Source organism: Acomys minous (assembly GCF_964271855.1).
Source record: "Acomys minous genome assembly, chromosome: 16".
Taxonomy (NCBI): Eukaryota; Metazoa; Chordata; class Mammalia; order Rodentia; family Muridae; genus Acomys; species Acomys minous.
In genome coordinates this window covers 45,365,780-45,393,736 of record NC_140498.1, presented here as the reverse complement: position 1 = coordinate 45,393,736, position 27,957 = coordinate 45,365,780, and the positions used below count along the sequence as shown (strand labels likewise).

At 42.2% G+C, this 27,957-nt stretch overlaps 1 protein-coding gene across 48 annotated transcripts in view; it reads right to left on the bottom strand.

Moving 5' to 3' along the window:
- Nucleotides 1–27,957, bottom strand: part of RBFOX1 (RNA binding fox-1 homolog 1) — a 2,117,065-nt gene that overhangs the window by 100,711 nt on the left and 1,988,397 nt on the right. For all 48 annotated transcript variants that reach the window (XM_084764427.1, XM_084764407.1, XM_084764449.1 and 45 more), the window contains 4 exons: nucleotides 20,855–20,908; nucleotides 13,800–13,892; nucleotides 11,938–11,998; nucleotides 2,478–2,531 (listed from right to left, as the gene is read on the bottom strand). In XM_084764427.1, the coding sequence (XP_084620553.1) occupies nucleotides 2,478–2,531; nucleotides 11,938–11,998; nucleotides 13,800–13,892; nucleotides 20,855–20,908 (262 nt within the window). The remainder of the gene's footprint in view (nucleotides 1–2,477; nucleotides 2,532–11,937; nucleotides 11,999–13,799; nucleotides 13,893–20,854; nucleotides 20,909–27,957) is intronic.

Sequence of the window (27,957 nt, the reverse complement as noted above, 5' to 3'; positions counted from 1 at the left end):
ATGACCAAGTGGCTTTTATCCCTTTTGTGGTTTGGACTTAACACAGTGGAAAGACCATAGTGCAGAGCCATGCAAGTATAGAATTAATATTTATAAAATATAAAGATCCCATGATATCTACTTACAAAGAACTAAGGCCCTCAAGATTAATAAAAACCCGACATTTGTATGTGTGTGTGTGCGTGTGCACATGCGTGTGTGTGTGTGTGTGTGTGTGTGTGTGTGTGTGTATGTGTATGTGTGTGAAATCCTAAAGAAAGGCATATACCCTTTGTATAACATTGTGTCTTAATTTGAAAAAGTGTCACAGGTATTTAATACATCTGTGTATGAAGTGTGCTTAGAACAGTGCCAGCCCACAGAAGAATACTGAGCACACAGTATAACTCTGCAGTTCCTATCCTTCTCTATCCTATGACCTCTCTGCTGATGTTGGGCCTTGATGTAGTTCCAGCTAATGGTCTGATGCTATTGAAGAAATGCATTCTTTTGTGCATGCATAGCTAAGTCAGTCTAACCCTGTCTTTGTGTTCCTTCCCCTCAGCGGGCATGCACCGAGGGACAGAATCCTGGTGAGAGGCGGCAGGGATGACCATTAGGAAGGAAAAAAACACCATACAGTGCTCTCAGGTCATGCCCATGTCTGTGCCAAACTCCCCAAGAGCTTCCTGCTTCTTGCTCCGGTGCTCAGGGTCCTGAACACATACACACATCACAGGCGCTCACGTGGGTAGAAAACCTGCCACTGCCTTGGATCTATATTTTTATGGCTGTCTCCTCAGGTATGTGAAAAACATACCTTCTCTGATTTTGCATATCTATAGCATTGGACACAATGTACCCCAGAAATAACAGTAGCCTTCCAGGCTGCATCTTGCTCCTGAACAGATAGTCATTCCCCTAAGCCCAGATATTAACGCCCCAAGTAGACATGCTGAGGACCCACAAGCAAGTCTTCTTTCAAGTTAGGAAGGCAATCTGAGGCTGACAGTGTGCTCAGAGCTCAGCAGGATCAGCTGGCAACATGCCCACCTCCACCAGGGCACAAAGGTTGAATATTAGTTTCCTCATTCTTATTTAGCAAACATTCCTATAGTGCTGACTATGTAGCTAAGGGTTCTCATACTCCTTCCTTATATTCTAAGAAACTGATTTGCATTTGATGCTGCCATAATCTCCATTTCAGAGATGAAGAAACTGAGGTGCAGAAAAGGCTTAATGACTTGTCCAGAGTCACATATGTGGCAAATAGGGGAATAAGGGGTTGAATGTGGGCTGTCTGGTCCATCCCTCATCTTCTTTACTCTCCTGGGTGTCATCTTAGGAGGCAGGGTACACACTATAATAGCTAAGAAGCCTTCCAGCCAAGTGTGTCCTCCCCTGTAAGAGTGATCACAGCTGCTCCATGTGGTGCAACCCATAGGCACAATCTATGCTCGCACCGGAGGAGGAATCCCAAACACCATAGAGTTGAAATGCAGATTTCAGCTTGTGGATGGCCCCTCCCCAGCTTTCTCCAAGGTTTCATTTTTAGTTTGGTTCTGTATAAGAGGAGCTAAGTTCGGTTCCTTTCACATCCTTTAGGGGTGATTTTTAGTGTCAGAAAAATGGCAGGAGTTGGGCAACAGGAAGCAATGAACCAAGATTTGCCTCCATCACTGATCTGATGGGCTCAGGTCAACTGTTTACCAATTATAAATACCCCAAAAGAAACATGCCAAGGACCCATGAGGAAAGCCTGCTACTAGGTAGAGGCTACCAGGCTTTCAAGACAGCATTGAAGACATCAGGATCAGCGACAGGCTAACCCACCATACCAAAGCAAGGAATCTTAGCTCTGAAAGGTTCTAGCTCCCTCCCCTGATTTGGTCACTGAGTTGTTTTAGTGGGAGGGTTTCCATACTAAGAGGTAAGTGGTCCTCACTCAGGGAAGAGGGGAGAAAAAAGACATATGCATGAAGCAAAGTAGTGAGAAGGGAACTGGCTAAGCCAAACCGATCCATGCATAAAACCCTAAGTTATTTTTCCCTCCTGACTTTCACATAAGCTCTATCCTAGTTTACATGTGCCTAAACTGAGCCAACCCTCTGCTTTATTAGGAAAGAGGAAAGCAGCTCTGAAGAAAATGCATAGCTAACAGGGTAATGGGGAGCCACTGCATTAAAATAGATATGAGCCTCCACCCATCTGTCCAGTGTGCTACCGAGCAAAGATCCAGTGCTTTCCTAGGGCAAATCCATGTGAAACGTCGCAGGGAACAGAGCCTCATGTTTACCTCACAAGGTCACTAGTGTGACTCCTCTTCAGTTACTGAAGAGTTTCAAACACTGTTGGCTTTGCCCAAAGAAATCATTGAGAACCTGTTAGGACACAATCCCTGGTTTGGACTGAGCTGCAAAACCCATGACTTAGGGACAGGCAAAGCACATTTAGAAAAGACCAAGCAAGACTTTTGCGTGCAAAGCAAAGTTCCTTACCTGCATAGAAGTCGGGGCTGTAGACCGCGCCCACAACTGGATTTAATTTCCAGCCTTAAAATAAGCACAGAAGGATTACATCACATTTGAGTCAGGAACTTCTATCCCTTCAGGTAACCCCAGTGAAAACGGACTGAAATGGGGCACTTGTTTGCGTGTGGAATTTTCAAGGCTGTGTAAATTGAACATGCACGACATTGCTTGCAAACTCTGGAGTCTATGGTTTTGGTTTTCTGCAAATGTAAGTGAATGGGATGAAAAAAAACCACTGACCGGCTACAGGTGAACCGTGTGAAAAGGACAGAACATGTTCAACCACATCAGTAATTCCTCTATTATACGTTCATTTTTCCCCTTATTTTATATAGCATTGCTAGATAGTCCCTCACGTGGTGTCTTGGGTTGAAGTCACAGATCTTTCAAAGCTTGCATAAACAGAACTGTTTGAGGAAACATACTCTGACGATCAGTTGTTCTGATCATGACCTCTAAGAGAGTAGAGAATTCCAATTCTCTGCTGTGTGCTTTGTGAGTAACAGAGACAATGGTAGCTTATGCCCTAGAGATCTGGCCTGGAATACATTTCAATGCACTCAAGAAGCATAAAAAAAAACCTTAGTCAGTGGGAAATATCGAAGGTAACTTTCAAATCACCTGTCTATGACATTAACTGTATTCTCTAGTTTTCTAAATGTTACCGATGGAAAGAGGCTTTAACTATGAACTCTGGCTTCTTAGAAATCCTCAATCAAGAAGAAAGCATACAAGAATAGCTATAAGCTGAAAGCACATTATGGACCAGTTGCCTGGCTCGCTTTACTTATTTACTTACTTATTGCAATATAAGGAAATAATACATAATATGCCTCAGAGCTTGTGGTTGGCTCTGATCTTCCTAGTTAATCTCTATGGAAACTAGAGCAGCAAAGTTGTCTTTATGAGACAAAGTCCTTCATAGCCTACCAATCTTATGTAGCCCGGGCTGAACTTGAACTCACTGTGTAACTTAGGATGGCTTTGAACTTCTGATATCCCTGTCTCCTCTGGAGTGATGAGATTATAGGTTTGCGATACCATACCCAGGTAGGTTAAGACATTCTGGAGATTGAATTTAGTGCTTCATGTATGCCAGGTAAGCATTTTCCTAAGTGAGCTCATACTAAGGGCCAATTAACAAATATCTTTCAGTACATGAACCCAAGAAACAGAAATGGCTGGTTTTTACACGCTGCTATGGTTTGGATGAGATGTGTTCCTGGTGGGCTTGTGTGTTTGAGCATCTGGTCCCTAGCAGGTGGTGCTGTTTTATGAGGGTGAATAGCCTTTGGGAAGTTGGACCAAGCTGGAAGCAGGGGTATGCTTGGTCTTGGACCTTGAGGCATATAACCCAGCTTCAACATAAAAGCCTGCTTAAGTCATCCTTAGGCCTCAATGACTGTGCTACATCCCTTATCATCTCTGACCCTTTCTTTAAACAGGGCTGCTCATTATGAGATGAGGCAGGGGGCTTGAAATCATGGCTCTTGTGGTTACATTGTATGGTACCTTCACTTCTCCCTTTTCCCCCTCAAACTTGATTCTCATCCTATGCTCCCTTTCAACCAGTGGCACCTCTAAAAATCAGGTCACTCAAAATTTTCCTCAATGGTTGCTACCTTATAGTCACATCTCATATGCAATCCATTAAAAATACTTCATTAAATGTGGGAGAGTGCCTTCTCTCTTTACAGACAAAACAAAGCAATAACAATAATTAAAAACCACCATTGGGGCTGGAGAGATAGCTCAGTGTACTGCTTTTGTATAACAATGAAGCTCAGTGCCCAGCACCCATGGTAGCAGCTTACACAGGGTTCTGACACCTTCTTCTGACCTCTGCAGGTATATACACTCACATGGACTTAACTGCACACCCACACTTACACACGTGCAACACACACACACATACACACACTTAAAAAATCACTATCTTTAAAAATTAAAAAATAGAAGACCCCATGTATTTTTCCTTCCTCTCCATCCATTCTATTCACAACGGCCAAAGAGTTATGTATGGAACCAACCATCTACTCTGTTCTGCTACCCAGAGCTCTGCATCTTCCTTCTAAACTCAGGGTAAGACAAACTCCTAGCCTTAGACTAGGAGACCACATACTCTAACCAAAACCACTCACTGTGCGCCACTGTCTCCATCTCTCTAAGATATGGGGCATTGATCTTTTTCATCTGAAAACCGCCCAGGCCAAGTGAACATGCAGAGGTTTGCTGCCCATGCTTGGAGAACCCTTTCCCAACAATTTCCCAAGTGTCCAGTTACCGTCTGGGTATCTAATTCCTTTATAAGGCTTAATATTTAGTGCCACTCTCCTGTCTACACTTATGGGCACTCAATGATTCCTTTTCCGGTTACATCCTCTGCATGGCTGCCAACTATCTAACTCTATTTTCTCTTTCTTTTTTTTTTCCTCCCCTTCCCCCCTTTCTTTCTCTTCCTGTATTCTCTTTCATTTTCCCACATTAGAACTGAGAGTAAATCTGGACAAGATTGTGAAACATGAGACCCAGTCACATAAAAGCATTTGAAACATACTAAATATACCATAAACATGGACTTGGCCTTATACTGAAGAAGCAGAAGTCACAAAGGGCTTTTGCGAATGGCCTCATTTCCTCTGGCTAGGATTTGGTTTCCTTCTACCCTCCAAATGACAAATGTTCTACACACAATGAAGGCCCTGTTAGGGACTGCCATCTTCCAGTGAAGGCAATGAAAACTGCCCTTGAAAGTCACCTCTGTGCAGAATCGCTCAGACTCACAGACCTCAAATGGACTTATGTAAATGTATGCAAATCACACACAAATGGACTTATCCATTCTGTGGCTCCTTGTAGTACCTGGAAGAGACCCCTGGGATAACCTTGCTGGAAACACAAGCCTGCACTGTCAGGAAGACAGACAAAATGATGCCAATTTTAATTTCTGAGACAGTTTATGTATGTCCCCAGGCTTCACAAACTCTGAGATTTTCATCAGGGACATTAAGCCGAACAATGAGGCTTACAAAACAGAGAAAAGCGGATAAGGCCCACCACTCCCAGCCTCCTAGGGCCCCATCCAACAAGGCAATGGAGCAAAGCTCAGGCAGGCACGTGGAGCCTTACTCCTCTGAGCTAGTCCTGCAGGGAGTTGCATCAAACCAGACTCCCCACCTTCCTGAAATGTAGCTTGTCCAGGGTTGTGCGCTAGCCTGCTTTAGAAAAACGCTGGGCAAGATCCCTGGTGTACAAGTGTTGCTATAGGGAACATAATAAACTTTAGAAAATAACTTGCATACATTCTAAGCAGAGGCCTCAGAGATTAAATAGAGCAGGAAGCAATACCCAAATGACAAAGCGGTTTGTCCCCAGTATACTGGGAACATGACAGCGCTGTCATTTGAGTCACTTGATACTCCCTTTTTTTTTTATTAGCAACATGTATTCATAGGCAACATATAGATTTCATCTAAAGGGTAGCATTTCTGGTTCTCTTGAAATATTGGAAGAAATGACAACTTTATGTTCAGAAACCCTTCAGATGGCTTTATTAGAGGTGACCAAAGGCTATGATGTGTAACAGCCCAGATATTAACCATCAGCCAAAGCTCCCTACTGAGGCCGTCTGTTGTTAAACTGGACTGTTCAGTATGCTCAGAGAGAAATCTCTTGCTTTACGCAGTAAGCAAACAGAAGATAAATGTCTTAGCCTGACTTTCAGCCAGGCCTGTCATCCTAGACGTTTGGAAGCCGGAGGCAGGGAGATCTCAATTTCAAAGCCTGCAATGATTACAGAGTGAGTTCAAGGCCAGGCTGGGCAACTTAAGGAAGACGGTGTTTCAAAATGAAAAGTAAAAATCAAGCCCAGGATGGAGTTCAGTGGTAGAGATAGATTATAAATAAAAGCAAGCTAGAAGATATGGGCTGTAAAATGCTGCTCTGAGGGCATGGCACGCTTCCTGACCCTTGCAATAACCCAGAACCTGTTCAGGGGCCAAAAGTAGGATGGGAGTCATGGGGCCCGCCTACACAGGGGAGCTCATGGCAGCCTGAAGAAGTCATTGTCTTCATTGCTGAAGCCACTGTTGAGTTACTCTGGCTCCAGTGAGCAGCTCCCTACTCCTACTCAAACATATGGCCTTGCTTGTGGCCACAAACAAAACCAAACTGAAAAAAAAAAAAGCAAGGAAGTGGGACGGGGGGGGGGGGGGGGGTCTTGGTAGGAGGGTGGGGTGGGGCTAGGCTAAGAGAGGAAATAAACATGGGTGTCACCAGAACAAATCAAGTACATGGATGAAACTGTCAAAGAATAAACAAATTCTAAAAAGGAAACAGACAAGCAAACACCCCCAATGAATGAAAAAAACAAAAAACAAAAAACAAAAACACCCAAGACTGAGTTTCTGAGATTCTGTTTTTTCTTTCATTTCCGTGGACCCACCCGGTTTAGCATCTGAGTCTTTGATGGCCACTTGAGACTGAGGCTTCTCTGTAATTAAATACTGCTGGTCCACAAGCAAGCAGTCAAACGAGGGCACTGTCTCTGCATTGCACCAGGGTGGCACTTTCCTTTCTCAGAAGATTCCCGTCACCTGAGGCGTTGGTTCCAATGTATGTCTAGCTCGGACCATACAGAACCATGTCAGGGGAACTTGAATAGCTTGTACGCATCAGTGGTCGCTAGCACAGCTCACACTGGAAGCAAGAACTGCCTATCTCCATGGTCTTGGCCCAATTCGACTTTGGAAAAAGTTCTTAGGAAACAAGACTCCTATCTAACAGGTGCACTTTGCCAAGTTTCAGGAAATCCCTCCAAATCCAGTTCTCAATTTGTTATCCGATGAATACAGGGCTTCCCTCTCCCCCTCCCATGCCCCCTCTAGCCACAGACATGCTTCTGAGAGAAACAGAGAAAGAGAAAAACCGAATTCCCTCTTTTGAGGAGCATTCGGACAGGTGGAATTTACAAAATTTCTCTATCTCTTTCTTTGTCCCCTATAATGTGCGTAGGTCATGACACTGTGGGAATAGCTCCTCTACCCTCCACACTGATAACAGCCACAGTCCTCAGCTGCAGACTGTCCTGCCACATGGCTTTCATTGCACTAAGACCAGTCTGAGGCATCATGGAGACCCTGGAGCAGTTGAAACCTCAGGAAACATGTGAGTTAAGGAGCTCAGGAACACAGTATTGACAACTAAATTCAAAGTCTGACAAGTTAGAATTTTTGGAGAAAGTATTATTTCTGTAGTTTATAAGTCACGCGACTAAGGAGTGAACCTCAAAATGATAACTTTCTTATTCCAAAATGGCTGCACAGGTATTGACATCTTCTCAGTGATGGTTTTAATATGAAATGCTCCCCATAGGTTTGTGTATCTAGGGTGCACTTACCAGCTGATGAGGTTGGGAAATGACTAGATTAGACACAGATAAGGTGTTAAAACTCTGGATGGATTGGTTACATGGTGGCATTTGAGGGAGGAGGGGAAAGGTGGAAGATGCAGGATCTTTAGCAGGTGACCTCAAGTAGTGTGCCTTTGAACATTATTTGTGGTTTGTGGGTCCAGTCCCCATCTCAGCTTCCTGTTTGCCATAAGGAGATCGGACTCTGCCACATACCCAGCCACTGTGATGCTCTGTCTCACCACAGTGCGACAGGCTCAGGCAGGGACCCTTCAATATTCTCAGCTAAAACAGACTTTTCCTTTTTATGCCAGGCATTTATCACATAACGCAAAGCTTCATTAATATATTCTCTCTGAAACCAATGCCCTCTTAAAGATTTTGAGGGCCTTTTCCAAATCTTATCCGATTTGTAATTCGTAGAAAATTCTAGTTCATATGCAAAAGAAAAGGCTCCATTAACTACTTTATTTTCTCTGTTTCAGCCTCTTTGAAATAAGGTTGATGGTACTGTCTTTAAGGTCTTCATTCTGCTGCACAGTCTTCGAAACGTCTGATTTAAAACATTACACATACTGTTACAGAGATACCCACTCTTTCGAATGGGCTTTGAACTGTGCTTAAAATTCCCATGTGAGTTGGTTTACATCCCTTGGATATGAAATTGATCAGGAAACTCTGGTGCCCCGTATTTGACTACTTCCCCTTGGTGGGGAGGCCTGGTGGCACTCAGAGAAAGGATAAACAGGCTACCAGGATGAGACTTGATAGGCTGTGACCATATGGTGGGGGAGTAAGTCCCCTCCTGTCACAGACCTAGGGGAGGGGAATAAGGTGAAAATGGGAGGGAGGGAGGAATGGGAAGATACAAGTGAGGGGATAACAATTGAGATGTAATCTGGATTAATTAATTTTAAAAAGAGCTCTTCGTTTAAAATACACTACATGGCTTATAGAATTACATTTGATTTCTTTGTTTTACATTTCTAGATATGTATGTATAACGCGCATGTGAATATGTGTGTGTTTGCACATATGTGATTATGTATGTGTATGTGTAAAGTTATATATATATATGGAGGCCAGAGGGTGATGCCACTGTGGTCCTGTCTTCCTTCCTTCATCTTCACTTTATTTACTACGGAAGGGCTTTCACCAAACTCAGAGCTGCATGATTCATGTAGTTAGCTAACTAGCTTGCTCCAAGAATCCCCCATCTTCCAGTATCTCAAATGTGGACGCCACACCTAGCCTCATTCACAAGGACTTAACAATTGAGCCATCCCCCAGTCTACTTTTTGTTTGTTAGTTTGTTGTTTTACTCAATATACTTTCATATCTTTACAGGGCATGCAAGCACACCTACAATTGTGCAGTGCACACGCACGTGTGCGCACACACACACACACACACACACACACACACACACACACACATACACGCTATGCTATGAGTTTTTGAGTGTACAATATCTGGGTGGATGCCAGGGTGAACGACTGCCAGTTGCAGAGCTATGAATTTTACCCAAATTGAAAATCCTCATAAACATGTAATTCAGAGATGTTGGACACTCAGAGAACTACTTTTACATCACAAGGGCGTGTCCTCGGTTGCTGAGGCTGGGAAAACTGGACAGTAGAATAAACTATTCCTCTGTTCTTCCCATGTTACGTTAAGGGGATATACCCACTTAACAGCATTACTTTCGAAGGCGAGAACACACTGACATAGCCAAATTGGCTGCCACCAGCAGAAACAATAAAAGAAAAACTATTCAGTGCTAATGTGTTTGTAATAGTACAAAAATAGAAACAAAAATAACGAACTGTCAGTGAACACGGAAGATCTGAATCAACCTGTGGAGCGCTGTATGGTGCTGAGAAATAAACGGCTCCCTCTGTATGGATCTGTGTCTACAGCAGTCTAATTTGATTCATCAGTGCTGATTAAAAGCTATGCATGCCACAGTGCTGTTCAGGTTAGGAACATGTAGACCACACTGTGAATACTACACACACAGAGCTATGTTTCTACGTATGTCTATGCCTGAAAATGCAAAATTAATTATAGACAGCAGCCTGTAACAGTGACTTCTTCTAAAGGGAAGGAGGGAGGGAGAAAGCCTGGCTGGCAAGAGTGCTAGCCAAAACATTTTTCACTTTGCTTCCTCCAAGTTCTGCCTTAAAATAAGTATGCTTCATGTGAAATTAAAACTTTAAAAATAGAAATTTTGTATATTTTCCTGTTGTCTATAATAAAGTTACATTATTTTTAAAACCTCTAAACCAAAGAAAAATACTTCTTGAACTGATATTCAACACCACATCACCATTTTGGTAAAATACTGCCCCAGCTGGGATCAGAAAGTAGACACTAATCTCGTTATCCAGGTTTTCTTTTCTTTTCTTTTTTTCTCATTACAATCCCACGATTACCTTTATACTGCTCATTTTAATGAGCACACTGTTGTATAAAGTACTTATACTTTAACTTACTGGATCACTTCTATTTACTTATTATTTATGTATTTATTTACTTAAGATGTATGTATGTATATGACTGTTGTGTGTGTCCATTTACACATGTTAGGAGGCCTGAAGTGAACCTTGAGTGTTAGTTGACAGTTCTCTGGCCTTTTTCTTTCTGAGACAAGGTCTCTCATTAAACCTACAGTTAGGCTAATAGCCAGGCAGCTGCAGTGATCCTCCTGCCTCCGCTCTCCATAGAGCTGCCCTTACAAGCAGGTGTCTAGTCAATTGGGTGTTGGGATCTAAGCTCGGTTCTGTTACCTGCTAAGTCATCTTTCTTGCTAATTAACGTAAATCAGAAATCTCCCGTCTTACACTGCATGTTGAGAAGGAGGAATGAATCCAACCATGGGAACCTATTTAATAAATATGTTCATATAAGCGTGAAGCACAGTTTTCTGGTGACGGTGGGAATCGAACCCAGAGCCTCACGCCTGCTTGCCAAGCACCCTACCACTGAGCTACATCCACAGCTGCATGCCAGTTCTTTTTTATAATAAGCCCTGGGAAATATTCCTGGCAACCATAGAAATTCTTTGTCCTAATGGGGTCTGCCGTACACATCCATAGCCTTGGCTGGCCCCAGGGCACTCAGGGATACCGGCATGGGAAAGAAGAACCCATTTACACAGCCACTTCCCCATGGAGCTCAGCCATCAGCTTCCTCAAAACACCTTAACCTCCAACAACTATGAAATCCCCAACCAAATTCTGTAACTACACTTCCAAGAGTGACAAACTCTTCAGGAGAGATGGATTTAAGAAACAAACAAACAAGCAAGCAAGATTTTTATTCTTTCCTCACTTCCTAGAGTTATAAGAAATTACGTGATGCAAGTCATGGCTGTTGTCAGGCCTGGGGGAGAGTTTCTCTAGAGAGATGGGATGGCTCAATTTGAAAACCATATTGGTTTCGCTGTGGAAATCATCTCTGAGGTAGTTCACTGTAGCCGGTCAGCAATGAAACAGTAGCCATGTGGGGCCAGCGTGGCAAATGGTACACACGAACTGACAGAAGCTGTGGTTGCCTGGCCAAGAAGACCTGCACAGGTAAAACAAATCCGGGCATAGATTGGAGGGAGGCTCCTCAGGCCCTGTCCCTGGGGGAGGAGCTGTTGGCAGTCTGTGGCTGCCGGGCCTGGGAAGGTCACTTTTCTTTAGGAATTTGACCATTGCTAGGTTCTTCAAGACCACGGTGGATCGTCCTATGCAACACTAACTGGAATCAGTTTGTTCAAAAAAATGATAAATGAATAAATAAATAAATAAATAAATAAATAAAAATAAGAAAGAAAGAAAGAAAGACATGAATTAGGGTGGGAGATAAGATGGGGGTTCTTTGGGAAAAATGGATGGGGGCAGTTAGAGTGCATATGATAAAAAAATATAGTGTATACATGTATAAAAATGTTCAAAGAGTAAAACAAAAAAGAAAGAGACTCCCTGATTATAGAGCTTTGTGGTCTGGTGAAAGGCAGTGTCTACTTACCATTGGTGTATGGGTTCACAGTCTTTTTGTTAGTCATGACACGTGCTGTCGCGTTATTCACCTACACACATAGAAAACTCCAGTGAGTTCAATGCCAAGGCCAGCCCATGATCCGATTAGTTGCATGCATTATGGCAGTGATTATTTATTAAAATCAAAAACCAAAAACCAAAAACTTAAGCAAAACTAAAATGCATTTTAATTTACAAATGGCAATAGATGCACAACCCAAAAAAAAATCATACATTTTTATAATTACATTTACTCCATAACCAATTTAACTTACGAATCATTTCAATAAAGCAATGTCATCTCATTTAAAAGTTTAATAAAGAGACAGTAAAAGCAAATTAAAAGATACTGCATAATTGAAGATTTAAAAGCATGCGTGTGCTCCATGGTAACACAGAAACAAGAGATAGGTTTTTTTTAAAACAGAAAGTAAAGTTAATGTGGAAGGGGGCATGCAGTGGAGGAGAGGGAGGAGACAAAGTACAGGGGACATAAATGTCAAAGAAAGGGACAGACAGGTTTAAGCCGTGTGCAACACTTGGGGAAGGGAACCACTGGGAAGCAACATCTAGCATTCAACACTTGGAACAAGAGCCTCTTACATCGCAAGAATTAACGAGTCATTCAAGCTTTAAAGTCACAGCTAACGAAAGGATAAAGGAGAGGGTGCATTGTGTAACACAATATGGAGTTAACGATCTGAGTAAGATGTGCTCTGGTCATAACTCAGTCCAGTCAGAGCCTCCCAGGCTAGCTTAGAACGTACACTCAATTACAGGCGTACCAAAGACCCAAAAAAATAGAGCATCAAGAAAACTTAATACAACAAGTCAAAAAAATTCACGTGGTAGAGAGATATGTATAGAGATATATCAGCACTAAATACGTGAAGCGGCAGATGGACTTCGTCACTTACCATTCACCACCATCGCCAGCATGGGTTTGTATACAGTTACCATGGTTACTGAGAGTTTGGTGAGGGGCCTAAGCGTTACCGTCGAGGGGGGGAAAATAAAAAGGCAAAATATGCGACATCTTACTCCAAAGACTAAAGCATTTTTAATTGGTAAATTTTTTTTTCGTTTTAAGATTTAACATATATGACCCTTTGATTGTGTTGAAGAGGAACCCAGTGGTACAAAGGGTAGGTACTAAATGTCAGAATGTGAGGTCTACATTTCCAATCAAGGGGCCATGTGCTAAAATGGGAAATCCTGATTGCTTATTCAATGTCTAATCAGAAGAATGCAAAAAATTCAAGCTGGCTTTTCTTTCTAAGTGAGAGATTTAATGACAAGTCTCTCTCTCTCTCTCTCTCTCTCTCTCTCTCTCTCTCTCTCTCTCTCTCTCTCTCTCTCTTCCCTGTATTAAGATATTGAATGTTATCACCTTTGAAATTTGGTCTAATTTGCAAACCACTGTGGATCCCTCTTCAACCCTAAGTGGACTGAAAAAGAAACAAAACAAAACAGAGCTATATTTGGTTTTGTTTGAATACTGTGTCCTCTTTGGATCCTACAGCACCCGTTGTTCATAAAACATGGAAAAGAAACTAAAACAAACGAACGAAACCTTTCATATTAACCTTCCTTTCATTTGTCTCTTTGCCGTCTACTCTCAAGCAGTAATATAAAGAATAATGTAAAGTTTAACGAAAAAGTAAGGCCAGTTTTCCTTTTTATATATAAATATATATATATATATAAATATATATAAACAATGAGAAGGGAGTAGGGTCACACACAAGACACCAATGATGCACCTGGAAGGACGAATGAGCGTGAAGCAGACATTTATAAATAAATAAATAAATAAAAAAAGAGGAAAAGGAAAATATTTTGGACATGCACCTCGATTTTACGGCCCTCTACCACGGTACCGTGCAATTTCTCCCTCGCCCTGTCCGCATCCGCACTATTTTCGAAAGTTACGAAACCAAATCCCTGCATGCAGGAGGGAGAAGGAGAACAACATGCAGATTATTATTTCAGTCAACGACCACTTGGCAGAGTTCTCTCGCTTTTATTGCTATTTCTTGTCCTGGTTTCAGTTCTGTAACATGCAAATTAGAGAAATTATATAAAAAAAAAAAACACTACGATGTGCAGTCATTAAGCAACAAATGTGAACGAGATCTTTTTTTTTGTTTTTCTCCCTGTCACCCGTTAGCTGGAACCCCTAAAGAATTAAAGATGGCTATGAAAACAAAAACCAAACCAACAAACGAAAGATACCTTTCTAAACACCGCTATGGAAGAAAAGAAATCAACCAAAAAGAAAATGAGATCAAAATAAATGTACAGCGTCTTCACAGAGAATAAATGAAATAACGAGGAAAAAGAAAGGGAACCAGTTTCTTGACATGCAAATTAAAACAAAACAACAACAACAAAAAAGAAAGTGTGCACAGAATTCAACAGTGAATGCTCAAGTCCTGTCACATTGCCTACGGAATCATGCTGCGTGGATTTAAGAACAGTTCTTCTTCATGCAATTTTAGGGTTATTCAATTCTGTCAACTGTACAGCCTTTGCTTCTCAAAAATAAAAGTAACAAGCCTAAAAAAAAAAAAAAAGGAAAGACCTTTTTTTTTAAAAAAAAAATATCTTGATCTTGTGGCTCTAATGAACAAAACAAAAAAAAATCACATGAAATGAACAGAAATCAAATTTTGTTGGTTAACAATATAGATAAGCAAGTACAATTCTACATTTGGTTTTTTCCCCTTCCCCTTCCCCCAAATAATAAAAGACATTGAAATTTGACCTTTTACATCATTTTATTAACCAGAAAACACAGTTCTAAGGCACTAGGCTGGCAGTCATTTGCTATAGCAACAGCAGCAAAGTTAAGACATTTCCCAGATAGGGGCAATTTGTGCAGAGTTGACCCCTTCTTTGAGTGATAAATGCCAAATATACCACTTGTTTCTTCACAAGTACAGGTTTCGCTTTTAATATTTCAGCTTCTAATACCAACCCCACTAATTTATATTGTCAAAATGCACCTTTATTTTTCACTGGCATTGTTCCTATGATGAGTATAGAGAATCTGACCTATTACTTGTAAAATCCTCCAACACTGATTTTTACATTTTGTTTAGAAATATATACACCAACCTTTGAAATAATATGGGTATGTTGGGTCCGTACCACCACCACATTGGTGAAAGTTGGCAGCAATTTTGCACTGTGTGGGCAACTATCAATTTGCACAGAATAAACCTGACACACAGTGAAGTCACCTGCTGCATCCTCATGGACAACACTCAGCTTTACAAATCAAATGTGCAATAATTATGCATGCAGAATGCGAGTTGCCATCTGTTATAGCCCTGTGTCCTATAGTTGGTACCTACGATGACCTCATAATTGAGGACTATTCGGAGAAGTGTTGCTGGGCTCAGTAGCTAGGAGACACTGTAAAACTAGCTTGTCTGTGGAGGAAGTGAGTTGTGCATGTGTTCAGGTGCCAGGGGATGGATGTGTCTGAGTACCAGACACAGAAAAGGATCAGATGTAGTGATTGTGGCTGAATGCCTTCTCGTTGCTTTTCCCAGAGTGAGAACTCCTAAGTAGGACATGCCTGAGCGGTCTAAATAATAGACAGTGACATATTCCATAAAAAGCGTCGCACTTGATGTGCTGCCTACCTAATCTGGGTGCACAGAACTACTTGCTAATAGCATTCTAGTTTTGGTAAGAGAGGAACAAAGTTTTCTTTGACGGCAAAGGACAGAATGTGAGTGGACCGGCTGCTGTGTCAGACAACTCTGTCTCCTGGCTTGTTGTCCACAAATTCAGCTGCGCATCAGAAAGGAAGAGAAAGAAGCACACTCATGGTTTGATTCCTGGGCATCATTTTGGTTTGCGTGTCAGGAAGGCTGAGTGGAGACAAAGCATCCTTTTGCCTCACAAACTCACTGACACGATCCCGTGGTTGGGTTTTCATGCTCTATCTCTTTATTACACACCCACAGAAACAAGGCTTTATGTGTTGGAATAGGTAGAGTGTTATACTGCTGCTTTAGAAAATGCCACCAGCAGGGCAGGATGAGTTTATGGCTCTCTTCTTTTGTGCACAGATGGAGAGGACACAGTTAAGATCATGTGCCCAAGACGTCTCAACCACCTTCTTTCTCCCCTGTAGGCCTGAGTTTACCAGCATCCAAGGCTTAGGAATCGGTAAGACAAATAAAGAATGTATAGCCTCACTTCAGGCAAGAAACGGGAATCTACACTTGCTGCTTCATGGATGGAGGAAAGGATGTTGTCATTTCTCTTGGGGTCAAAAGTCTCTCTCTTACTGAGGCACCACAAAGAACATAGAGGGAAACATTGTCCTAGGAAACCCCTAAAGTTTCCACTTGAACCCAAGGCAAAGCCACTGGCCTAATGCACATCATGCACGCCAAGAAGAGCTGAAGATGGAGCCATTACAAAAAATGGGCAGAGACCGAGAGAGGAAAGATCCATAGGTAGCCCTCACTCCAAGGTGCTGAATGACTCGTAAAGACTTGTTGAATGACATGTTTGTTAAGACCTGGGAAGGTTAGGTTCAAAGCAGAGCTTGTCCTTGAAATGGTCCCCTGAACATCCAGCAGGCTTGGAAAATTCCACCTTCCATCCAGGGCAGAAATGATGTTTTTTTGGGGGGCGCCAGAAAATGATTAGAACTCCCATGTGGAAACTGCCATCTGGACTAAAGAAATGGTCACCTGCCCATCTCAGTTGTCAGGTGTTTTATCTCTAAAGTCCTGAGTGAGTCCTGATGCCTCTGACAGTGAGAGCTAAGATGCTGTGGTAGTTTCTATTGGCCTGTTCTGTGGTCGAGATTTAAAGGAAACAGTATCTTGCCATTCTTAAAAATATGATTATTTTTCTCTGTCTTGGAATGGATAGGGGCAAAATGGAATGTCGGTGCGGAAAAATGAGGAGTGTGAGAAGACAGGCCTTGAAGAGAGGGGCAGTACAGGGTGGTCAACCCAGCACCTGGGACACTGGGTCTATCTAAGCGCAATGTCTATCTAAGTGACTCAGGGAGACCCTGTCTCCAAAGAAAAATAATAGGGGTCTTGGTGTGTAGTTTGATGACAGAATTCTTGTCTAGAATGTATTAAGCTTAATTGCTAGTACTGCATAATTTAAAAAGAACACTAAAGGAAAGGAAGGAATGAGGGGATAGAAGATGGGTAAAGGGAATGAAAGATAAAGGACATAAGGAAATGAAGAAAGGGCAGAAAGGGGAAAGAAGGAAGGATGAAGGGAAGGAGGGAAGAAAAGAGGGAGGCGGAGTTCAGCTTGTGGTCAGATGCCCTCCCACTGAGGGACGTGCCTTCTCAGGTTCTATTTGGACAGGTGGTCAGAGCTGAGAGAAGAGGGCATCCTGGAGGAAGGATTTGTGCTGGCCGATGGACATAAGGAACAGGTCAGGTGACCTAACAGAGCCCTAGAGAGCGACTTGATGACCTCGACGCCTTCCAGAGAATTATAAATTCTCACTATTCTATATCCTACTCACTTTTCCTTTCTGGTAATGATTTTTCAGGTGGTAGATTTTCTTTGGGGGCACTCATGTGGATAGCCTGTCCTTTTGGGGTTTGGTTGGTTGGTTGGTTGGTTGGTTGGGGATTTTTGTTGTTGTACTTCTTGTTATTGTTGTTTATTTGTTTGCTTTATCCTAAATCAAGATTCTAAAGCTCCCTGTAAGGAGGAATTCACACATTCTATTCAAAAATGAAAATTCAATTCTTCCAGTCTCCAATGTGGAGAAATCATGTGTAGAGCAAGGGAGATGTGGAGGGAGCCATATAAATTAATATCCCTCATGACTAAGAGCCTCACATTTGCCATCTTTCCCATTAGTTTTGCATATATAGCCTTTTCTTGTGAGATACCTTCGTTTCCCTCCTTCTCTCCCTTCCTTCTTTTCCTTCTTCCTTCCTCCTTGGCTTGGCTCCTCCTCTTAAGAAGCCTCCCTACCTCCAACCACATGCTTAGAGTTTCAGCTGCCCCTAGTGTCGTGGCATAATTCAGCACACTTTATGTCAGTTGCTGAAGGAAAGCCAAGGTCTAGGAGTCTGTCTGTCTTGCTCAAGAATACTTCACCTGAAGAGGAACTGGTCCATAGATACATACGGACCATACGTATACACTCAATCAAAGACCAAATTGTACATTCCTTAGGTATAATGGAGAATAGCTAAATCTGACTTATTCCAGAAAACAAAGCATGTTAGGAGCAAAAGAATGATTTTTACACCCTTTAAGAGAGTAACTGAGTTGTGTAACTCATTACCCCATGCAATGTGGTCCAGTTCTGATGATCAAGTGTGTCAATTCCTTTTGAAGTTGTTCCTTTCCTCTAGTGTCCATTTATATAGAAAATATTCAGGCTCTGTGTGTATCTGAAGCACTTTACAGATACTGCTTGCGGATGCGTGCACACACACACAAGTGTAGGGTCATTGTCACTCAGCTTTGAGTTTTCTGTCTCAAGGAGTGCCCTGTGGATAATAAGGGATCAAGAGGAGAATTTCTGGCCCTTTGGAGTTACTGTTGCCTGGCCAGCAGAGACAGGAAGCAACGGAAATGAGATCCTAACAATGACTGTTTCTTGAGGGCTGAGGTGGAAATGCTCATCTAAATGAGGCCCTTGCCTATGAGGGATGCCAAATGTGACAACTATCCCTGTGTAAGTTGTTGCCCCAGGCAGCATTCCCAGGGGCATTCCCGTGGCATGGCATCACCCAGGACCCACACCTTCAAGGCAGAAAGTGAGCGCTCCTACCCGGAGAGACACAAAGGCCATTCTGGATGCCACCTAACCTAAAAGAAAAGAGGGGAAAAAAAAAAGGAAAGAAAAACAACCCAGCAAAGTGTAGGCTGCAGATGCTGAAAATGGAAAGGCTTTTTTTCCCCTTGAAGCCACTAGGGACAGGCTAATCAAGGAGATGATGGGGAAAAAATCCTAAGAATAGCACCACTATTGTACTTTGAAAACAGCCAACAATACTGCAGTGTTGTCCCCAAACATCTCTCAGAAAGAAATGAAATGGTTTCTTCAATTGACAAAAATCTTATTAAACAAAATATAAATTAAGCAGGAATTTAAAAAAAAAGCCACAGCAACCAGGAAGGAAAAAAACACCCACAAGGCAATGGTATGATAAAGACCATCAGAACAAGACAGACTTGGAACGTGTTGGACTTCATCTTCACCAGTTTTCCCAGGAATCCACCAAGCCCACACATGAAGGTTTAGCCTTGAGTATATCTTTCTCGCTTAGTTCGCCTTGCTCTGCAAGTATTAAAATGCTCGTTTCAATGGTCCCCATCAAGAAATGGCTAACCTCTTTCCCTTACCCCAGCTCAGAGATCAGACCAGAAGAATGGAAAATAGCTCTAAAGTTGACAAGGAATGACAAGGTGCCTGAATGTGCAGAATTGCAGACTTACAAGTCTGGATTGACTTTGTATGTGGGAAAGCGAGTCCTCAAGTTTCATTTCTTCAGTTCGATCAACACTGTCTTACTCAGTCAATGTTAAATCTACTTAGGAGGGAGTGGGCAGAGGGCAGACGCTGTAAGGAATAATAAATCATAAGGTTTGCTTTGTAGTGTAGTATGGTGTCAGGTGACACACTACAAAACCAGTGATGCTTAGGGTCCTTCATGGATGCCTACTTGTTCTGAGTTGCCTGTAGAAGAGGCATTATTAAATCTAACCAGCATCTAGCTATATCTGATGAAAATGTTCCCAGTGTCTACATTCAGAGACTAAGGATGGGAGGGAGATGGGAGATGATGGACTGCAGGTGTGATAGCATCTGGGCTATTTACAGCTGTGCTTCATCTGGTTCCTAGGACCACTCTGCTTATCCTCATGCAACACCGTTCTCTGTGACTACACAGCGAATGCTGGAACTTCTTATGCAATCATTTTCTATGTGGGGTGTTTGCATGAGGCTCTTGAATCTCCTCAGGGTACATAAAGATAAAAAAGAAGGTCTTATGACAACAACAGAGACAGTGATGAAATACTTGTAGGCAAAGCTATTCTATATTCAGGTGAGGACTTGACCTTTGGGGGAAAGAGAAACACCGTGTTTTCATTCTTAGGACAAGCTCAAGAGGTGTGGATTGCTTGGACCAGCTTCTGGGTTTTTGATTCAGTAGGTCTGGGCTGGAGATGGAGAGTGTCTTTAATAAGCTCCTAGATGCTGCTGATGCTGTGGATTTGGGACCACACATAGCCATGGGTAGAGCACACACAGTGTGGATGTCTTAAATGTTTACATGTTCTGTGTAGGTACTGGAACGTTTCCCCTAGAGCCTTCTGTGAATACTTGTCAGCTCTAGGAAAAAGGGGGTTTAAATTTTGGTTTCCTAGTAAGAAAACAAACTCAAAGCAATACCACACTACAAAATGAAGATCTGTAACATATTAATGAATGAAATTATGTTCAAAGGTTGGTGTATATGAGATTTTTTTCTCCTCTGCAACCCAGGAAAAGAACTGCACTTTATTAATACAGAGTAATCACATATTTACCTGCTCATGAGACTATCAACTCACTTTTTAATATAAAGAACATAATTATCACTGAAAAACAAAAAATGTAGCAACATCATTATTTTTTAGGCATGGGTAATTTTCTGTGGAAACTTATGATATATAATTACATATATATATTTAAACCAGCAATTAAAAATTACCCCATATACATTTTAAATGGAACCCAATATATTTCCCAATATTTTGGAAATGGGAGGCAGGCTCTAAAGAAATTCCCACTAAAGTGTGTTTCGCAGGGGGCCGACTCAAGCAGTGCAGTTATTTCCCCGTGTCCCTAACAGACATGTCAAAACGAGCTAAGACATTCCAAACTGAATCAAGTTGCTTACCTTTGAGCCTCGCTCATTAAAAATAATTTCAACATCTAATATTTTACCAAATTGCTGCAAAGAAACAGAAATATCTCATGAGCAAGAAGAGAAATCAGATAAATTATACGATATACACCAATAATTAGTCCTCAAGTCAGAGAGCTTTCCTTTAGTCCAGGCATGCATTTTATTTTGTTCTGTTACTAAGTGACATGCTAACAATGAGAAAATGCTAGAAACATTGGTGTATTCATTATCTTTTGATTACAGCTTTGTCTACCAGGTAAGGTGCCCTGTCAAGGCTCAGGACAAAATACTAACCAAGAGGTTAATCCTATGTTACTCGTGTGCGTGTGCATGTGCGTGTGCGTGTGCGTGTGCGTGTGTGTGTGTGTGTGTGTGTGTGTGTGTGTGTTTTCCAAGGCACTGAGCTGCAGAGATTAAAAAATGGCTAGCCATTACCTATACAACATTTCCACCAGCCAGTGGGATAAACACCCCAGGGGAGCTGAGATTTTGATAATAAAATACCCAACTAGAATATGATGAAGGTTTTAGCTCTGAGCTCAAAGCAAAACCAGGAGTAACCAGACCATGAGGGGAAGTGGAAACACAAAAGGTGTACCATAATCCAGACAGCCGCAGAGCCAGCATGGGCCCAGGGTGATGCCACCCTTCCCCCACATCCCACACATTTTAAACAATGTTCTTAAACAAATACATCCCACACTCCTCACATAGGCTGGCTCTATTAAAACCACCAGAAACAAAATTTTCAGTTACCAAATAACCAGACAGGCAAATAAAATGCAATTGACCATTGACACACGGAAACTTCAGATTTTAAAGAAACGATTTATTTATTTATCATGTATACAGTATTCTGCCTGCATGTACACCTGCAGGTCAGAAGAAGGCACCAGATCTCATTACAGATGGTTGTGAGCCACCATATGGTTGTTGGGAATTGAACTCAGGACCTTTAGGAAGAGCAGTCAGTGCTCTTAACCTCTGAGCCATCGCTCCAGCCCCTGGAAACTTTATATTTTATAGAATAACTAAGCCCCCCTTAATAGTTAGGTCATAAGATAAGATACTTGCTGTTTATCTAAAATTCAAATCTGATTATTGTGGTGTGTGTGTGTGTGTGTGAGAAAATGTGACATTTGGCAGTCTTGGTGAATACTGCCCATTAACAATTCCTGACTGGGACTTCTTTGAAAGCATGAACATCTGACAATTCAGAATCCTTCTCTCTATTTCTTATGTTTCCTAGTTGTCATAGAAAATGGTGTAAGTATCTCTAGCATATAGTTTGTTCCCCATAATCCTGGTGGAAGGGGTTTATCTCAAAGCAGGCAATCTGGCCCAGGGAAGAATAAGATGCGAATTTAGCATCAGTACAGATGAAAGGGCAAGCACTCATCTTAATGACTGAACAAAGAAACAAAAGCCTCTGGACTGTATCCCAGCGCAGGCTTTGTTTCCACCAGTGCTTTCCTGTCATCCCTGGCCTGCCTGTGTAATCTGTACAGTCACTGCAGTCTTGCCTCCCTAGGCCAGTCTGTGTTGCTCTCTCTTCCCTGCACGGGAGTGGCAAGCATTGCGCTATAGCAAAGCATAGCAGGGTTTGGATGAAGGCGAGGCAGGAGCAAAAGGGGACAAAGAATAGTAATTCTAAGAAGCTGGCTAATTCCTCTGACCAACATGCCCAGGTTGGTAGGTAAATTACAAGAAATTTGAAGACTCAATGGCAAAAGGTTCGTGCTAGTAGTCAAGAAATAATTATTCTTTAAATTTGTGAGATTTCTTTTTCTTCCTTTCTTCCTTCCTTCCTTCATTTCTTTGGTGTGTGTGTGTGTGTGTGTGTGTGTGTGTGTGTGTGTGGTGTTTACACGTATCAAGGCACGTAAGTGGAGATCAGAGGACTGGGCATTGAACTTTGTGTGTCAAGCTTGTCATCAGCAAGCACCTTATCTTCTAAATCACCTTGCCAGCCCTTTAGAAAAAAAAATTTGTGCCAATTTTTAGGGTAGAGAAAAAATATAAACTCACTAGAAACAGACAAAGAAAATTTTCCAATGTGACAAATGAAAAATTGGCCATTCTGAGGTGAACCAAGTTCCATAGTAAAGAATCCTCCGCTGTGTGAACACTTCAAAAGAACAACTGCGGGCAGAAGATCCCATTCCTGCAGATGCTTTGATATTTATTTCAGGCATCAGAGCCTAGAAGCACATATATTTATGGAAAGAGAAGGCTGAAAAAGACATCTTCCAACACCATGAAGCAAATGTCACCCATGGAACGCTCCTTAAGCAGTCTACACAAAACATTTCCCTTAAAATAAGAACTGGATGAGAGGAGCCGATCAGAAAGCCATCTTAGCATGTGTCATCCCCTAAATGAAACAATGACACCATATGCCCTGGAATGATCTCCAATGTTTGCTTCCTTGGCAGGTGGCACTGGGTGGATGGTTCTGGAAGGCAGTGAAACGAGCCATAAGAAGAATGCTGAAGCAAGCCCGTTTTCTGAGACAGTTGTGCGCTATATTTATAGTATCAACGGTTTAATTGAGAAGTTTGGTGCTAATGATGCCAACACAGCTGGCACATCTTCCATTTAAACAGGCATGACTCGTTTGCAGACATAGCTAGCATTTGTTTGCTCAACGACAACGTTCGGGAGTGTTCAGAGCACCTCGGACCCATGTGAGGTGTTTCAGTGGCTGCATCAAGACCACAGTGCAGAAGCCTACAGAGATGTGCTCGAGCAAATATGTTCTGAGCAGCCTTAGACATCCTTAGATCAAATACTATCACACACACACACACACACACACACACACACACACACACACACACACCCTACGAAGGATGTCCATTAGCTACAGTAAAGGATCCCTCAGTGTCTGTGCATAGAGATGAAAGAGATGCTTCATTCTAGTGTTTTAAAATGTTTTTCTTTCCTTTTTTTTTTTTACTTTTGAGACTACAATTTAATTACATATCTCCCTTTCATTTCCTCCTTCCAAACCATGTCCTATACCCTTGCCGACTCCTCTCCCCTCAAATTCATGTTCCCTCTTTTTACTAATGGTTACTGCAGGTATAAATGTATATGTCTATACATAAGTATTTCTAAATATAACCTCCTCCGTTCCTCCAGTGCTGCCGGTTTGTAGGCCTTCAGGGCTGACTGTTTAGGAATGGGCCATCAGTTGGTGTGCTCTTCCCTAGAGTTCTTCCTCAAGTGGTTTCAGGATAGAAAACAGAGGCACTGTGACACATCCGCCAAACGAGTTTACTATACCCAAGGCCTTGTTTTATGGAGCATTGGACTAACATGAAAGGTGTAAGAAAGTCCATCTGTACTGTATCCATAAAAAGGCATTATCCAAGTGTTTTTCACATGCAAACAATCATGTTTTGCTTTGATGACTAAAGACAGATGTGACTAGATCACTTTCCTATACACAGTGGCTTTATTTATCATGTGTGTGTGTGTGTGTGTGTGTGTGTGTACTTCTATATTTCTGTGTGTGTATAGATGCATGTGTTTGTGCAGGTGCCCCTACATGTGTATGTGTGGGCATGTGCATGTGTGTGAAAGCTAGACATCCACCTCACGGGTACTTCACGTAACCTCCCTATATCTTGTCTCCTGATGCCTTGGAGGTTGCTAAGGATGCTAAGCTGGGTGGTCAGCAAGCCCCAGGGAGTTCTCCAGCTCTGCTTTCCAGTGCTGGGATTATATGCACGGGTCACAACTCCTGGGTTTTTTTTTTAGTACATACGTAGTGAGGAGTGAATGCAGCTCTCCGTATCTACATGCCAATCACTTGACTGACTGAGCTATCACTCCCGCTCCTGGAGTACCTTAATTTTTCTAACAAAACCAAGAGGCTGTGACATCAAGGGCAGGCTACAAATTGTAGGCTGCCAACTGACCACAAAGTTTCTGAAAAACAACTCCTGAAAAAAACACAGTACTTGTGATGCCATGTGTTGTACCTGGGGCCTGGAATGCGTTATGATCTACTCTCATAAAAAACCTAGAAATATTGAAAATTTAAACATTAACCTATATTAAGTATCTTTCCACTCAAGAGTGCTACATTGGAGTTAATTTGCTTGCAGTCCACATGACTCTCTTGTGAGGTCAAGAATCCAAGTGTAGAACTCTGATACGGAAGTAGTGATGTTTCCCGTCAGGACTGTTTGTGAGCTACACACATAACATTTGGATATATGTAGTGTCACAATCTTCTCCAAAGTCAAGGCAGTGAATTCCCCCAGCTGATTCCCAAAAGACATATCAAATAAAATATACTTACTGAACACTCTCTAAATATAGGCAAGACAAATTCAAATAGACCATTGGGTGCTAGCATCTCCACTATTTTGGAGGGTAAGTCAGGAAGATGGAGAGTTTGGTGGCAGCCAGTGCTACACAGCAAGTTTGAAGCCAGTCTTTGCCTACGTAGTGATAGCTTGACTCCAAAGCCAACAAAATAAAAACAGAACTAATGAAAGAGGCTAAATGTAGAGGAATATAAGCATAAGTACTATCCACAGTGCCCATGCAGACTTCAAGAGGCACACAGCCAGGCCTGAGATCAATAACTTCTCAGCTCTTCCATGGAACCATCTAGATAAGAGCTCTGCCAACCCTGCTAGCCCCCATTCGCTCACAGCGCTATGGGTGACTTGAAAGGACTCTGGCTACTGCTTTGTATATTGTAGCAGGTACTTTCGCACCCAGGGAGTGAACCAACCACCTGAAGTGACAGCATAAGGAGGGATGTGATGTGAAGCAGGACTTAACGTCAGCCTCGGAAGAAGTGACCCCTGACGAAGATGAAAGCAGAGGATGGGAAACTCCTGATGCATAGAAGTAACTCCAATGCCGGTCTCACCGGAGAGGTACAGAAAGAAAACATGAGGTGCCTATCGGAACCGTTAGGCTCGTGGCTGCTGTGCAGAGGGTGGGGAAAGTTTTGGCTCCCAGAGAAGCTGGGAACTGCCAAGCTCTAGGCAATTAGAAAAAAAAAGTGGGCACTTTGTGTCTTGTTAGGGCTTAGACATTGAGATTTCTGTGCTTCCTTTGAACAATAGAACCAAAAGGGGCAAGAGGCACAAGAATCTTTGTCTTTTTCTCTGTAACTATCCTCATTTAGCCCCCAGCCCAAGCAAGGAGACAGAGACAGAAGATAGCACGAAAAAGAAAGACATTGTCTCATGGCCGAAGGACTTCGAGGTAGCTACTGAGCCTAAAACATGGTTGCTTACAGTAACTAAGATCTGAAAGAGGAAACTGTTGAATCCCCTAAACTCCACCGTGGGGTGCCAAACAGACTGTCCCAGATGCCTCTCAGTATGATTCATGCTGCTAAATGTATCCTATTATAGAGTGGCTTTGTGACCACTGATGTTCATCTTAGGAAAATTCCATTTCTTTAAAATAGCAGTTGTAAGAACCAAAGAGGACTTACAAGTTACTGCAAGTAGTCCATGAATCCATATTTTTATAGGTGAAACCCACACCCCACAAAATCCACACGTACTCTTTAACATAGACACAGATGCTGTTTGGGATAAGTAGAATTAATTTCAGTGTTCGTGAATGTAGACCACACTCCCTTAATTGGCAGATGCTAAGGGTATATCTATCATCATAGCAAATCAACATCTTGTTAGCTAGCTGTGTGAAAAATTTGACTCAAAAGAAGAAGAAGAAGAGGAAGAAGAAGAAAAATGGTGGTTTTTGAAACAAATGGATTTAGATCTGGCGTTCAAATACCAGGTAGCATGTCACATGACAATTTCTTTCTCAAGGCCATCTGCCCTAACCCTAAAGGACAGACAGAGAGATTCAGATATTAACACAGGCAGCACCTCCTCTGTGTGGCTTCCAGCTGCGAGTATTTTGACTAGATCTCTGACTTAGCCCTGTAGCCTCAGGTTAAGTTCAAGATAATCAAAAAGTCCCGGGAAAAAAAATAGACCCTTAAGGGTGAGAAGCTGGGGTTGGCTGCCTTGCATGTCACCATGAAAGATTGGGAGAATGGTCATTAAGAGAATCCAGTTCAAAGCCAACATCACAGTGACACTTGATGAGTAAAGACAGACTGAATAGGAAGACATCCCCCTGGCTTGACAGGGCAAAGAGAATGTAATTCCTCCAGCTGCCCATCAGTCAAGCTGGGTCCCACTGCTTTGCACACACTTAACCTCGACTCCAACTTCCAATGCTTTGCACTTTTCAAAGTCGTCTTTGACCTGAGAGTGCCCGAGGGTATCTTCCTTCTGCAAGAGTTAGAGGGCTTAACTCAAGGTTATTACCAAATGAGAGAGCGATAAAAGTGCAAGAGTTGACCTTTTCCTCTGAAATGTCAGGATTCGAGCCTGGGTATCTTAAATATTAGGATGCCTGCTCCGCTTTTGTGTCACATGCATACTTGATAAGCATCGTGTGTGTTAAAGAAATAAAAGGTCCAAGATCACCCCCACCACAGATCATGGAGCCCCTGAGTAATGAACCAGGGCTTTCTGATCATGCAGAGAATGTGAGCTTTGCTCACAATGGGACATCCGACCCGGCCTCTTCTTGCTGCTTTTGTCATATTTGCAGCTCTCCACAAACTCTTAGAGGAGTCTCCAAGCATCCTCACCTTTGTTCTGAGTCAAATGTTAAGGATGTAGTTCTTTGGTTGAATGCACAGATGCTTGCTACTACTACTGGGATGTCATGGATATACAGAATGACTGCATTTCAAAACACAAAATGTTATCTGAGCCTTGTCAAAGCTTTGTCCTTGGGCACAGCTGAGACCAAATAAATGGTAAAGATTCCCCATCCCTGGGTGGATTGTTCAAACATCTTCCTGAAAAATAAGCAGGGTCACGATGACCTATGAGAATGCAAAGCCATCACTTTTTCCCTCAGAGTGAGTGGTGGCTTCTGGCTAGCTCAGGTTTACCATGGTGTCTAGATGAGGCTGCCCTTTTGCTGCCATTAGTAGCATAGTAAATACCCTTGAATCTTCATTTAGGGAACTGCATGCTGTACAAATCAAATCAGATTTAATAGCTGGCAGCTTTTGTTAGTGGTGGTGG